Source organism: Diadema antillarum, unplaced genomic scaffold (assembly GCF_040938485.1).
Source record: "Diadema antillarum isolate AM-2024a unplaced genomic scaffold, OU_Dant_1.0 seq00000090_RagTag, whole genome shotgun sequence".
NCBI classification, from domain to species: Eukaryota; Metazoa; Echinodermata; class Echinoidea; order Diadematoida; family Diadematidae; genus Diadema; species Diadema antillarum.
This window is the reverse complement of record NW_027271180.1, coordinates 236,377-252,937: the sequence shown is the minus strand read 5'-3', so window position 1 is coordinate 252,937 and position 16,561 is coordinate 236,377. Positions and strand designations below refer to the sequence as shown.

Below are 16,561 nucleotides of genomic sequence, written 5' to 3'. Positions count from 1 at the left end.
TTTGTTATCTGTCTCAAACATGACAAGATAGCTAACATTTTTAAGTGCAGAATGATCTTGAAATGAAACACAAATTTGCGACGCGTATATTTGTCACCCGTTTTCGAGAAAGAGATATAACAGGGAAAAGAAATTTTGGCGTTGGAAATGAAATGAAATCTTACTGAAATTGTTTGTGTCACTCTGGGTCCAACATCTGCGAGTGACGTCAACAGGCGACCGGCAGGGTAGCGAGATTCCTTGAATATCAGCAGTTCGGGATTGACGTCGCTGTAATACATAGAATGATTCAAAGGGACTCGCTCATCAAGTTGTATTACGGATTACTCATTTTAAATTGGGAGAGATAATAAGCACAAAGACATAAATGAGATTTGTGACTCGCTTCAAGTCTAAACCAGACATCGTGGTAAATGTCAAAGGCATGATAAATAGTCACATCACAAACTAGACTCGCTATGGAAGTATTTTACCATGCTTAATGATAGTAATGATGTTGCAAAGTAAGTATTAGATATTTGTGTTTGAACTAGGTGTCGGGATGTACAGGTGAATGTGTATTGATTTAATTCACTCAGCAGTAACATGTAAATTACCTCTTTCTGACTGGCTGTTTTCTAAGTAAAGCAATCATCCATGTTTCTAGAGTCTCAGTGGTCATTTCTCATTCCAGACTATTGCTAACTGTGAACAGGCTTGTTATCGGCACTGTAACAACAGCGTGAGTGACTTCGAAAAGGCTACGCAAAAAAAAAAAAATTCCACAAGATTTCCATTTACTGTTGCTGTGGTATTACAATTATTACAACCTGCAATGTCAGGAAGTATTCTCCGTGAACTTTGAACTCATGACGAGTTCCGGTTACATACCCTTGGAGAGTGATGTTGGCGCGAGAAATGACCTGCAGAGACACGTTGACGTGATTGTTGCCTGCCAAGTGAGGGAGCTCGTCATCGCCACTGCGGAAAACGGAAATATGCAGAGACAAAAAGTCGTGGGAATGTTCAGGTTTTCTCTCGTATTCCTAAACTATTAATGAAACTTGCTAGACTAGGCCGCTATAGATAGAAATCTACACTTTCGCTCTCACAAAACTTTCAGGCGATGTCACTCAGCATTTAATATCAACGATACCAAAATTCTGAAACAAAATTCTGATACTAAAATTTTGAATCAAAGTTCTGAAACAAGGTAAACAACTGATATCATATCGCTTAACATCATTACTTTATAGTTGATTGATATTGAATATCTCCACTCATCGTTTACCTGCCTTTGCAATCATAACCCTCCCGTAATGATGCTGAAATATCTTGTGGTCACATAGAGACGTGCTTTCATTTTGTTGTTGGGTTTATTTTCTTTGTTGTTGTATACATAGTGACTCATCATCAGCGTGGTGTGACACCATAATGACACCATATATCATATATTATATATCATATATTATATATATAATATATCATATACATAATATATTATATATTTCATGACACCACAATTAATATGTCTCTCCTGGAATGTAACGTCTGTCTTTAACCTGATGCAATAATGATAAAAAAGGAAATGATTCTCACCTCTTAGCCGTGAAAGAAAAAGTGATTTGTGAATCTGTGACGGAGAGTTTCTCCGTCTGAAAGACGATGCCCAGTAATACCTACAAAGAAACCAAATACAACCTAATCAAAGTTTGTTATATAAATGGCACATCGCCAAGTTGCTCTTTTAAACTACATTAAATTTGGGAGAAACAATGAGAGAATGATGGCGTTAATAATTACCACAGCTTCATACTCCTTTCGTTACGACCAAAATCACAATATCATATTTGGTGATTTCAGTTCGATGATTTTCTTTATCCTAATTTCGATTTGATGAAATGTCCACCAGTCAGGTTGTTAGATGTTATTCTACACAGTATACCAAAGTCTACTTGAATAATATATGTTGTGAAATTGCACTTGTGATGGTTTCGGTGTCCGTGATACGTGATCACGAGATTCAAACGTGAATTTCAGTTCTCACACCACAGAACAAAGTGATCTTTTCCGAGCCACATGGCACAGCAGTGGCAAAGATACTAAAATATATCGTGTAAAATAGCTTCAGAGGTAAAGAATGCCAGTTTGTACAAGTAAAGTCTGTTGTGGTTCGAAAGTGAGCTGCTCCGCAAAATCCTTCCTAAATAATATCTAGTGGCTGGACGCGCTTTCTTTCAAAGTTTGATCGTTTTAACATCATTTTTTTTTTCGGCTTACGTACACTAAAGAAGAAGAGGAGAAGCTCCTTTTATAATTTCAGAAATGAAAACATCTGGTTTAGTGGAATAGCCGACAGGACATCCACTGAGTCCTTTGTATATTTTTAAGATAATATACGTATATATTGAGCATATCTCATTTCTATTTTTAGAAACGGTGTAACCAGAAATTGTTTGCAAATGTAACACCTGTACTGACAAACCATGACTGAGGAACTATACCCCAAACCACGTTTTCAGTATCGACCTGGCATATCGCCATCCTATTGTGACCGTGAATAGACCAACTGTTGGGTTTTGATTCTCAGGTCTAGGACTAAATGAATAACTACGGCTCCACTAATGATTCTGGGTTTGCGTGGGAAAGGTCATCTGATCGTATGCGCAGCGACCCAACGTTTTATTTCGTTTGAATCATTTTTTTTCTCTCTTTTTTTGCCTGTTACTTTTTGTTACTGTTTAGTGTGAAGATGCACTGAAAAGTGAAAATCCACACCATGTTTTAGCTGAATTTATTGAAAAAAACCCCAGTTCAAACAAAGAAAATGATAGCAGTTTCAAAAAATTAGGCATACAATTTGATACTTAAAATTATGACATCAAAAGAATAAGATGTAACTCGCAAGGCTCCTAGGCATTATTTTTTTTTTCCATAGAGAGGGGGCTTGCCGCACATCCAAAGATCCGTAGCTTTTCACTTGAAAACTAGCACTCATAATTCTATGAGGCCGCACATCGCCTACCTTTCCACCTGCTCTGACAGGGTTTCCGATGTTGCACACGAGCTTTTGTGTCCCGATAGAACACGTTACGAAGGCATCCTGTAGAGGAGGAGAAGGAGGAGGAGGAGGAGGAGGAGGAGGAGGAGGAGGAGGGCGAGGAGGAGGGCGAGGAGGAGGAGGAGAAGGAGGAGGAGGAGGAGGAAGAGGAGGAGGAGAAGGAGGAGGAGGAGGAGGAAGAGGAGGAGGAGGAGGAGGAGGAGAACGGAATGTGTTGGTGTTGGTGGTGGTATGTGAGGTTTGGGGTGATTGTGGCGAAATGAAATCGATTGACGAATGTTTTAATAGACAAATAGACATTATTAACAAATTGATTGAGAGATATACAGATAGATAGATAGATAGATAGATAGATAGATAGATAGATAGATAGAAGATAGATAGAGAGAAGGAGGGGGGGGGGAGATTTGTCAAGTATGCAATAAAGATGGACCAGGACCATTTCAGAGAATCATAATTGATTGTAATCATCGTCACCCATCGTCACCCATCGTCACTTTATCACACAAACTGACAAAACCAACAATCGGATGATTATTCTCATTTTCAACGAAATTCCACCTATTCGCTTATGTTACTCATCTTTTAAGGGTTATTACAACAAAAATAGATGCATAAAAAGGATAACTAGATCACCGTGCAAGTATAAGTAACCAATATATGTTTTTACAAAGATCTGCGAGACGAATAGGCCCTTGCTTTTGATGCAATGACTTCTGCCAATGGACAAAAAGAAAAACAAATGACAGTATAAATTCTAGCTGTAGTTACTATACACACAGCGGATGAATAAAATAACACGAGTTGAAGTATTTGGATATCATGACGATAACAAACCAAACAACAAACACAATGACACCTTTCTTTCATCTACTATTCATCTCTTTCATGCTGATTCTATTAACGTAAAGAAACCTCAAAACATATGGGGACAGAGCCTTCTCTTCGGTTGCTCCACGCCTGTGGAATTCTCTACCAATCAACCTTCAAAACTGCGACAACTTTGATAACTTAAAATCTGAACAAAAGACTTACTTTTCAGTCAAATGACTTTGTGAAAAATATGTGGCATATTGTGGGAGCCGAGCGTCTTTTAATGTTCTGTCCAGATAAACGGCACTATATAAATGTTGTTTATTATCATTATCATTATCATCATTATCATCATCATCATCATTACCGTCGTCGTCATCGTCAAGTTGCTTCTATATGATAATCCTGTTTGATATTACAAAAAGTCCCCTCTGCTGTCACTGGCACTATTACTTCTGACTGCCACTAATCTTACCGTCACAGATTTGTCTAGCCTAGAGAAGAAGATGTCGTCTGGAACCAAGACCTCCAGAATGGAATAAAAGGCATCTTCGCCGTCGTTTTCGACGTCGACCACGAGATAGACATCTTCACTGCCGCCAGACGTCACCGTCGAGGTCCGTCTGAGAATTAATGATGGAATGAATACATGTCTATTTATTTTGATACAGGACGATTCTACCGGCATTGCTATTTTCAGTATAGATCTCGTCCATGCCTATAAGATATCTTGCAAAAAGATTGTAATTTCAAAATGACACGGTTGAGGCGTATATAGTATCTGGACCTAGACTTTTATGATTAAGCCCATAAATCTGTCACATGAATAGGTCAGATCGGTATTTTCCATGTTTTCATAATGCTATTCCCCTCTAGGAAAACTGATGCAAACTGTGGTGAAATTTGTAGCAATCTTTCATTTTGTTTCTATGCTTTCATACTGTATTATAGTGCAGGAATGAGTGGCATTGATTCAAAGACCTGTATTGATCTCCACTACTCTTGAAAAATGTAGTTTGCTAGAATTTCTTCATTACAAACACAACTCTAAGTAGGTTTTCACCGTAAAATTGTTGCTTCAGGAGAAGAATTAAACAAATGACTACTAAATATACACAACACATGAGTTTTCTTTATGTCGCATTAATATAGAAGCGCTTGTGACAAAAGAAATACCATATAACTTAAAGTTTGTTTGAGAGACAAACGTTTCGAATCGAGTTTTTAAAAATTCACTGAAGAAAATTTTTTTTTTCTCGATATAGCGATCAAACAAGTCAATTGAAAACGTTTGCATGAAATCAATATAGCAGCAGGTTTTGCTTAATTTTGCCCTTGCAAGAACATGAAAATACACAACAGAAACTGGCATACAAGCTTCATTTGATAAATGCATGGGTATACACATGAGGTGTCTTTTTATGATCTAAAGGGATGTAATTGTTTTGTTATTTAATTTGTTTCTCATTGATTTATCATCAGATAATGTTTAAATATAAAGACCAACTCCGGGGGAGTTAGCCTTTTAAATGCATGTAACACTCTTCGCAAAAAAAAAAAAAAAAAAAAAAAAATGTTGTTTGCATACAGGAATTACAGCGACTTTGAATGAAATGGCGAACATTATCGAAGTAACTTACGGTTCTACAGACACAATGAGGTTTGGTGCGCACGTGGTATTCGCACAATTCCTCTTGAAAGCGAACTAGATGGGAGGAAACAAAATTATCATATTGAACAGTTAACAGAGACGTAATTTGATTTCCACTGCTATAAATTTCCATAGCTGCTTTTACCTGATAAGAATTTAAACAAGCAATAAGTTAACAATTACAACAGTACCTGTTGAGCGAGATGTTATGTTTGAAATTGTAAGTTTCTTTCTTTTTAGTCTCATTGATCTGGCCTTTTGACCAGGTAAACGAAAATATGAAAAAGTGGAAACTTCGAAATCTGCAATTTAAATACTTCGTGTAGTAGTACACCACATGACACGATTGTATGCGTAATTGGTATTTCATTCTTTCTGTTTATCCGCTGCAACAAATATCTAAGTTGTAATTTGTCAATATCATAATCTGACTAATAAGAAGTGCTGTATGAATATAATATCCGTGTATCACTGACACACTTCCCACGCCAGTCCATATAGGGCCCATTTTCTTTGCCTTTCGATAAATTGCACAATTCAAAAACAACAACTATGTATATTATCTAAGAGATATTTTCCTTTGGGTTTTTTTGTGAGTGATAATGTTACAATCTTCTGCAGAGCGAATCATTCATTTGCTGTCATGCGCGAGAATCTTATACCTTGGTTGTGTGTTGTTAAACATTGATTCGTATAGCATTGCAATTCGCAATTGACAAGAGGTTGCAGTGGTTAAAGAACAAGTTCACCTTCATAGACATGTGGGTTGAGTGTATGCAGTAATATTAGTAGAGCACATCATTGAGAGTTTGAGGAAAATCGGAAAATCCGTTCAAAAGTTATGAATTTTTGAAGTTTCTGCTCACTCAAGGCTGGATGAGAAGACTACTATAGCTTGTGATGTCACATGAGTACAACGATATAAAGAAAGAATAAAGAAAATTCAACATATTTTCACTTTTCTCGCATAACAAAAGAACACTTGACTTCTCTCTTTCAGAAGGCAGGGGGAATAATATTACCCTTAACATATGTCAGTAACAAGTCAAAGAAATGTGCACTTTATTCAAAAAGTAAAGTTTTGTAAAATTCTCTTTTTATTTTCTTTAATGGTTGTACGCATATGAAATCATACACAGTAGTAGTCTTCTCATCCAGCAGTGACTACGCAGATACTTTAAAAATTCATAACTTTTGAACGGATTGTCCGATTTTCCCCAAACTTTCACTGATGTGTTCTACTAATATTGCTGCATTCACTCAATCCACATGTATATAAAGGTGGACTTGTCCTTTAATTCCTAGCGCCTCCACGCGAGAACGACTCACTGATGAAGTGGTTCGCTTCACAGCCCATCGACTCAGCACGGGCACGAGAAAACCCGGTGGGGTGCGGGCGGCTTGCTCTCTCTCCAAGTACCAGTAGCTTGCAAGAACTGCGACGGGTGTCTGCTTATCAGTGATAGATGTCTGTAAAAGTACAAAAAAAGAAGAAGAGAAAATAAAGGGAAAGATGAATCACTAATTGATTACTGGATTTGCACACATTGACAATATCATGAATGGAGATTTTATTTTTGTTTATCTAAATACTTCAATTTAAGTAAAAGATACTGATGGGGATATAGCATCTGTGTTTTCCTATAGTGGGGATTATTACGTGTTTCTCGTGTTTAAATGTCAATTGTCAAATATTTAGAACATGTAACCAGATTACGTATAAGATGTCAAATTCTGAATCAGTCCATCAACTGTTAACAAGGTCAGAAAAAATTTTCTCATTTCATAACTTCTTCAAGATCTTATGAGAGCATATACAGTATAGTGGATACAGGTTGTTCATGTTTACTTTGACGTAGGCCGAGTGGATAAAACAGTGGGTGCGTCTGGTTGATACAGGTGTGGCCGCGCGTAGCCTTGGCGAATTCGATCCCAGGAACACCACGCGTGGTGAGAGTGATCGGCCAGCATCCAGAGTGATCGAATATTCCATTGCTGTAGGGCAAAAGACAACACTCGAAAGTGAGCTTATTTCGTTCATCTCAGAACTCAAAAGCCATCTTTGCAGTAGATTATCTCTGTAGAAATCTTCTTATCGTATGGCATGCACTTGCGCAGTTAGAGTTGTAAGTCCAGGCTGCCAAGCCAGGCTAGGGCATCGCCTTTTGTGTCTCAATATAATCATGCTAAATCTCAGCAGAAACGACAGCAAAATAATGTGGACGGATTTCTAATAAATTTTTTTCAATTCAATATGACATTAATCTGCTTTCGTAAAACACGTTTTCCTCACTACATCGGAGGATGCCTGAAATTTTCTAAAGGTTAAATGAAAGACAATTTTTTGAATTCTACTTGGAGTCTCGAACAATGAATAATTGTACTTAATATAAAGTTAATTATCCGATCGAATTAATCACATTCTTGAATGATAACGTAACACTTATGATAACTGAATAATTATCACGAAATAAATCTGTTCAAATCAAAACGATGTGGCTTTAAAAACGAGACTGGCAGCAAACTAATAGCTTATCTTTATTAAAACAAAAATGATGACATGTATGAGAGGAGAACTCACAAACCGTCTCAGGAAGTCCATAGCCAGTGAAAGTGATGCAGATATCAAGGTGTAACCTATCAATGGAGGTCATTGAAAAAAGGCAGATGAAAAAAAAAAGGATTAAAATATACATGACATTGGGGCGCTTTTCTGTTCACAGGTGGGTCTAACTTTAGCTGCTGTAGATCATTGATTTCTAACAATGCAAACAGAGTTAGATGCGATTCATACTTCTTCTTTGTTACGTTTCCCCTTCTTATGATAATCACCGATTATTTTATCCTTTTGACCAGACAGACTCAAATAATCTATGTAGAAAACTTGACCTGACAGAGTAAAGTACAGCTAAAACCTTGGAATCTGCGATTTAGATTCTTTTCTTCTTATAACCACACTTTCTGCTCTTTAAAAACATTGGAATTTTGTTTTAGAATTTCCAGATTGAAAGAACTTGATAATTCATAACGTATATTGTAACTGCCTCTAAATTAAAGAGTAAAACAGCGGTTGATTTGTATAGGGTACAAATACAAATTTGTTATGCAAACTACTGAAAGTTGCCTGAAAAAACAACTACTTGTAGCTCACCCTGTGGTCCTCTGTCCGTTTAGAAGCCGAGTATCCAGGACGTCGAGATCGATCAGCCGTGATCGATGAAGGACTTGAATTGAGGCCGTGAACGAGGGTCGTGATCTGTATACAGACGACAATTACAAGGTGACTGACAAAAAGGAGGACGATACGATGTATTGGTATCGGCAGTGTTGCCATAGCTAAGGGTGAAGTGATGGCACCATAGGAAAATTTAATATCAAACGACTTGGTTCTGGTAAGCGTTGGTAAGGAAGGTGGTAATAATTTTATTCATATTACAGCAACAACAAAAACAACTTTTCCGGGTACAGAGAGCCAATTACCAACAATATAACTTATTGACTTGTTACTGTGAAGATGATGCCATATATGGCTCATAGAAGACACCACTAACTGCAAGAAACATTACAACTGAATGCTACAGCGACAGCGAGCATGGCAATGATACTACAGGAATACGACACAGCTAGTGCTAATAAAGTATCACTACTACTTCTGTGTTAACTATTGGTTTATTGCTATTTTCACCAATGACTGATTGAGCGCTTCTTTGCTTCTATACTCTTGCTACCAGATGCTCCCATCATTAAACTTCGCCTATATACTACAACAACAACAACAACTACTACTACTATTAGTACCACTACTACGACTACTACTACTACTACTATTAGTACCACTACTACGACTACTACTACTACTACCACCACCACCACTAATACTACTATACTACTACTACCAGTACTACTACTACTACAGCTACTACCACCACCACCACTACTACTATTACTACTACTACTACTACTACTACCAGCACTACTACTACTACTACCACCACCACTACTACTACTACTACTATTATCTCTCTGTCACTAGACTATTACATTTTTTTTTACTACAACAGCTACTATTATTACAACTTCTTCTTTCGGTAATACACGTATCTGTATTCCAGGAAGTTACAGTGCCGTTATTGTCAATCCTGTTTGAGAGGAGATGACAAACGAACTTGATTTTACTGATTATTTCATGAAGATTCTTAGCATAATTCACACTTAAAGTGTTATATTCATTATTGAAATCAATGAAACTGAAACGATACCTATACACAACAGCAACTTGAGACCTGTAGGCACCAACTGCAAGATCTGAAAGATAACGTGAACAACAAAATGCATATTCTTTTATGTGTGAATGTGTGAATGTGCAACACGGACAAAATAAGGAATGTTCAAAACAGACAAAATAACAATTGTACAGAGATTTTACGCCATTGCGACGCTACTAGTCTATACTTTCTCCAAACTGTTCAAATACGACAGTGTTCGTGGTGAAGTTTCAATAAATACCATCGTCGTTTCGTATCATCATTTCACCAATATCAATTTACAAGCAATCACAGCAAAACCTGTTTATTTTTACCTCAATCATTTCCCCCAATGTTGAGAAGAAAATCAAAGCATATTCTCCCGGGACACAACTCAATTGTCATTAATGTTTGAAGAAACAATCTATTCGTATAGTTGGAAATATGCCTTTTTGTTTGGTGGAATATATGGGCAAATAATCTGGTGGCCATATTTATTATGTTTATGATTTATATAGTACAATATACAGTGTTTAATATGTTTTACCTGGATATGAATTTCCATCGATGTCAACACCAGACGACAGAGCTGAGCCAAAAGGAATCAAAGACTGTCCGAACTGGGAAGATTCAAGGATCTGGAAAATGATACGGGATAAGATATAGTTTGTCAATATCTTCTCTTATCAGAGAAAGTATGTTTCTATTTTTGACACTCACTGAGATCCCCCCGCATCAATCATTCCTACATCACTGGCCCTGATTATCAAACTATTTTTTCGTCGAAATAATTAATGTCATACATGGATAATACACGAAAAATCGGAGTGAAAAGATTTTTTTTTTGGGGGGGAGGGGGGAGAGATGTGTAAGGAATCTTTCACTCAAATTGACAATCGTATAGAGACTACTAAGTGAAGGTGGAACTGTTGAATTTTAACGGCAAACTAATCTTTGTAGCTGATTTCATACATTCACGTCATATCAGTCCTTGACTTCCACGCGGGGCAAAAGGTAAAATGAGTGCTGCTTTTATACCTCACGAGACTGCTCTATTACAGCTCACAATACTGTGCCTGTTATGGTAAGTCACATTATTATGTTTTGAGTACTTTCGTAGAAGATGATATCTTGTCTTTACGGAGTGAACATGATGAATATAAGCATTACTTATCCTCATATCGACTCTCGACATTTCGTAGATGTAAACATTTGTTTCTACTACAGTACTGCAAATATAATGATACGCCCAGACATGGGTATGACGTAAAAAAAATCGTTACAAACTTAAATAAATTTGTACAACGGTAAAAAAAATATTTGTTTGACACAATGTAATGGACATGGAACAGAACTCGTGGGATCATCAACATTGTGACGACATAGAACTTGAAAACTCGAAGAATCGCACGTTCCATTTTAATGTTATTGTATCCAATCTTTTAATTTTCAATTCAATTCAATTCAATTCAATTCAATTCAATTCAATTCAATTCAATTCAATTCAATTCAATTCAATCCAATTCAATTCAATTCAATCTTACATAACACAACGTAGACATAAGAAATCTTGATTTGGTCTTTAGATGTTCATTCGGAATTATGCTTGTCAATGGAAAATTCCAGGGGACGGAAAACTGACGAAAAGGTGACGAAAAGTGACGAAAACCTGGACAGTACCTGGACTGGTCTCAGTGGAAGGCGTACGTTGTAACCGATGCCGTGGTAGATGAAAACCTTACCCGACCTCCCGGCGTCAATGAACGGTGCGGCGATGGCAAGGTCTGGGAACGAATGGTCAAAACGACGTCGGTCCAGTGCAGTTATTCTCAGAAGCAATGCATCCCCCCAACCCCGCCCTTTACCACCACTTTCATCTCACAGAAAAGGGGAAAATTTACACACACACATATGATATAAAAAATGAAACAGGCATATTATTTATAATAAAATTTATGAATCCCCAAGGTCTTCCAAAACGTGGATTGCTCGAAATTCTAAATGAAGAGTTCAGAAGCAAAATAAATTGGGATATTTCATCTTCGGAAACATATTCAGTAAGCATCAAGACAAAAGAGTATGAATATTCCAACTTTCAGCCATATATCGGCTGAAGAATTCGATAAACGTTTGTAGAAAAGAAGGGCTATGATGAGGTCTGAAATTATGTCATCTAGATAGTGGTTGCAATCTTATTCTTATAAATGTTGCCATGAGAACACATTTTTTTTTGAAATTAGATGCCTTGAGAAATAACAAAAAAAATCGATCTTTTCTCAGAATTTCTACAATTTTGTTGTTTACCTGATGCTCACCTAATGTATGAGATCCATTCTCATTGGAGGAAAACTGATTTCATTAATTCATTCTAAGGAAAATCTATCTTGACAGATATCAAATCCAAGCTCATTTTTAAACTTAGAAATCCTGTTTGCTTGATTCGTGCGATTGATATCATTCATATTTAGCATTTCTTTGTAACCATCGATCTTTTATTGAAATAAAGATAGGAAACAAGCAAGCAAGCAAACAAACAAACAAACAAACAAACAAACAAACAAACAGTATCCTTTTTAGGTAAGATCTGAACAGAGCATCGAAATGCACCTACTGAAATGACATCAATCAAGCGAAAGAGAACGGACAATTGCTTTGCAGTCACTGACGCGAGTGTTGATGCGTTTTCCATGTTTTTGATTACAGCGGATTAGACTGGCCCAGGTGTGTTGCGGCAGCTGGTCCTCGGATGAAAGATGCCATTCCGCAGGAATTTTTAAAATCAATTATCCTTTTCAGCGTTTCTTTTTTATTCTCATACCGTGCCCTAGAATTAGAACCACATATAAATCCTTCTTAAAACAACGACGCTCTCACCTCAGCCTACTGCGGAATTACCTGTGTCGTTTCTTTTTAGTTTAAGAATCCCACCAATTCATATAAATATCATTGATAACATATCCTTGAACTCGAGAGTGAGGGATTTTCGCTGATCTCCGACAGGAAGTGTTGGCTTCACTGGAATGATCTGATGTCGCTCTTGTGCAAACAATAGCAAGGTTGAAGCATCAATTCAATGCTTATATGGCCAGAGGAATCAAGAAAATATAAATATCCCTTCTGCAGCAATCTTGTCGGGGTCACAACACAGTTGTCATCGTAATATTTTACTCACTATTTGGGTGAAAAGGTCAGACGTTTTATAATAGTGGTGTAGAAAACTAATTCCTGCTCTTATAAAAAAATATAATTTTCATAGCGTCTTGAAAGTAGTTAAGCCTATATGGCTGTGATCGAACTGCGGTAGGATGAATGGCTATAGGCTACTAAAAGTCGATTCACTGTAAAACATTTTCAAAAGTAAATCTCTCGATTGAAGTTTGTCTGTTTGTTTAATTTCCAAAACGTCGCCCCTCTGATACCCTCGTATGTGTTTAAGTTTTTTTTCTTTTTTAATCAAATCAATGGGGCTACCTTTCAGACATAATAGTGCACCGTTATTCCAGTAAACCCCTTTAGCAAGTCGAATAGATGATACATTGATTGTTAGTAATGTTAGTTTTTTTTTCTGATAATGTTCTTGTCGATTGTACGTCTCTATATTATTTCTTCTGCACATTATGCGAATATTGATCTACAGCTACTACTGTAACTATCGCTGCTACTGCTGATGATGATAATGGTGATGATAATGAGAATGGTCATTGAAATGGAAACAATGATGATGATGATGAAAACAATGATAATGATAATAATAACAACAACAATAACAATAATAATAACAATAATATGATAATAATAACGATAGTAGTAGTAGTACAAATGTAGTAGTAATAATGATGATAATAATGATGATAATGATGATAATAAAAAAATAATAATGATGATAATAAGATAATAATAATAGTAATAGTAGTAGTAATAATAATAATAATAATATTAAAATTAATAATATTGGGGTATGGGTTTCAAAACCCTCTTTTACAGTCCACACAAAGAAATACAATAAAAAGATGACGATCAGATCGCCCATGAAAGGGCGACGCACGTACCGTTAAAACCATCCACGTTGATATCTCCGAGAGATACAGCCGAATATCCGAACCCTCCTCCGACATCCCTACCACTGGTTATATCCGGTGTCCCGAATCCGCCCTACCAACAAAGCCAGAAAAAAGATATTTCAATTCATATCATTCGTATATACACAGAATATGAAAGCTAAGAGGAAAAACATCAGACGATGAGCTAGTCAGACACAACTAGAGTTGGTATAAAAGTTTTCTCTCCCATCATCCCCCCTTACTTTCCGGTTTGTACGTCTGGCGTTGCCCAAAGGCGACAGTGAACTGTGAACTAATTCTCTTCAGTGACTTGTAGAAAGATGGTATACGAATTACGTTATGACGGAGGAAGATCAGACATCGAGCATGAGAAGCAAGCGACACAAAGCGTGCCATGAAATCTGGATGATGGCGTAAGTGTCATACGATGCCAGACACATGAGTCACTGATATCATGAGTTTAACACAAAAAGGATGAAAATATCATGAGTTATGAAAAAAAGACCTCGAACGAAAAATCATCAATCTTTTCACTTTATGTTACACACATATGTTTACATATATTTCTAAAAATATACAACATACGACTTCGCACACCTATATGCAAATGATATTGACATTATAAGCATATCAAACTACAAACTGTCATTACAAGTATAATATATGGGATATGTTTTGAAAGATATGCGTTATATCATAAATTGCATGGTTTATATTTTAATTTACTTCCATGGTTTATCTTCATTTTAAGAATTTAGATTGACAGGATGAAGCACCACACCTGTCTGTCGTTGTAATAGATGAAGACTCGCCCAATCTCCCACGACGAGCTGTTAGTAGCGAACAAATCGGTGAAGAGCGGCGCGGCTATAACCAGGTCATCCCATCTGTAACAACATCCGTACAAAGTGAGTGACCTCCTCTACCAAATGTAAGTACAATTTCCCAGCATCGAATCATGTATATCTGAGTTAATCACCGACTATCCTCAAGGTCTACGAAAGCCTCAAATGATCTGTTAGTTTCTTAAAATGAGCGAGAGATAATTCGAATGATATACTAATTCGTTACTTGTAATTGCAGCCCCACTCCTCAAAGAAAAAGTAAAGGATATCATTTGAAAACAGTGGAAAATGGATTGAAAACGTATAGAAACACCTGAAAACCTCGACGAAACGACATGCATGCAGATACATAAATTTGTGATTTGTCAGAAGTATCGGTCAGACACCTACGGTGCCTAAATTTTCTTTCCTTGTCATTTTCATTTTCAGTTAAACATTTCAATTTGAGTAAATCAACACAAATTTACACTCCAAATGTGACTATTTTAGGAAAAAAAATGGTTGGAAACATCAGATGTACGCAAATACAGCGTGTAACACACAACAGCACTTTTGACACTCATTGTATTTTATTGGGAGGGTGCAGAAGCATCAACATAATATCCTATAGCTTACTCAGTACATCTGCTTATGATATCAGATAAAGACATAAGCTATAGCTGTAAGTGACTTAAGAGTAAGTCATGACACCGTTTTGAAAGAATACTGATGGTATATACATCAAAGAGACATAGCGATGATGGCTGGATTGACGCAACGAATAAAATGTTTGGCTTTAATATTTATACACCGAATGTGCCAACACATCAATGGCAGGTTTTTGTTTTGTTTTGTTTTGTGTATTTTTTTTTTGGGGGGGGGGAGGGTGGCAGTAGAGAAAAAGAAAGCTGAGGGAGGTGTTGAGACTTGCAGAACAAGAAAGAGATAGAGGAAGGCATAGAGGGAGTGGGGGGGGGGGAGGGAGAGAATAGGAGAGGGAAAGATGTAACCATAGAAACAACAGCAGAATGGAAGAAAGGAGTAACACCCTCACCCAGCCTGACCCGGGTTGCCGCCTGATGACTATTCCACTCCTTAAAATGAAACGTGGCGGGTTATTCATCCTCTATCACAACTCAGGCCCAAGATCAATGGCGAGTTCTACTTACCCATCGTTGTTGAGATCGGAAACCACCAGAGTGTGGCCGAAGTATGACCCCATGTCTCCGTTCTCCAGGGCATGGTACTGTTCCAAGTTACTGTTGTACAAGACTACCTTCAAATACAACAACAGAGGAGATGAATTACTTAAATCTCCTGGGCTCGAGTCTAGCCCTCAAAGTCCATGCAATCTTCATTGAGACATAATTCCACACTGTTACTTTACCAACGTGTATGTTGTATTGTACACTCCTTGGAATAGGAGATGGTGCGCATTAGACGTGTAGTAGTAATGAGGAGGCATCTTCCTCAGTTATTGAGGATATTGGCAACGGCTGAATGCAAGACTACGGTCGAAGGACATACACGGCGGTAAAGTAGCTTCACATCACACAATTCGCCTAATAATAATTATTAATAATTTACATTTTTTTTTAAGTGATTATCATACAAAAACGTCCCTAAGCTTGAATCACAGAAGTTATGGTCATCGATACCAATGTTATGATGGATGAAACGGAGTTGGATTAGAAAATACTATTTAGATATTCAAATTTTAAAAAAAAAAGTGATCTGGAGAGAGGGCAATATTTCTAGAGACCAACTTAACTTAGATTCTTAGCGTGTACAGATCTGTCACAGTCATATCCATTTAGTATTAAACCATTCTTTCTATATTTCCTTGATCGTAAACTTTTCAGTCTTCTCTCATTGACCTCGTAGAATGAATAACAGTTCATTCCAACTCAACAATTCAACTGAAAAAC

General features: G+C 37.0%; 1 protein-coding gene across 1 annotated transcript in view; it reads right to left on the bottom strand.

The window, feature by feature from the left end:
- LOC139726580 (integrin alpha-PS2-like) overlaps positions 1-16,561 on the bottom strand; it is a 45,884-nt gene that overhangs the window by 6,133 nt on the left and 23,190 nt on the right. Inside the window, exons 9-24 of the mRNA XM_071637568.1 lie at positions 15,803-15,909; positions 14,591-14,696; positions 13,798-13,900; positions 11,429-11,532; positions 10,296-10,386; positions 9,764-9,809; positions 8,656-8,760; positions 8,086-8,141; positions 7,354-7,499; positions 6,834-6,974; positions 5,494-5,558; positions 4,329-4,476; positions 3,005-3,082; positions 1,579-1,658; positions 871-960; positions 165-270 (exon numbers count right to left, since the gene is read on the bottom strand). Of these exons, the coding sequence (XP_071493669.1) occupies positions 165-270; positions 871-960; positions 1,579-1,658; positions 3,005-3,082; positions 4,329-4,476; positions 5,494-5,558; positions 6,834-6,974; positions 7,354-7,499; positions 8,086-8,141; positions 8,656-8,760; positions 9,764-9,809; positions 10,296-10,386; positions 11,429-11,532; positions 13,798-13,900; positions 14,591-14,696; positions 15,803-15,909 (1,572 nt within the window). The remainder of the gene's footprint in view (positions 1-164; positions 271-870; positions 961-1,578; positions 1,659-3,004; positions 3,083-4,328; positions 4,477-5,493; positions 5,559-6,833; positions 6,975-7,353; positions 7,500-8,085; positions 8,142-8,655; positions 8,761-9,763; positions 9,810-10,295; positions 10,387-11,428; positions 11,533-13,797; positions 13,901-14,590; positions 14,697-15,802; positions 15,910-16,561) is intronic.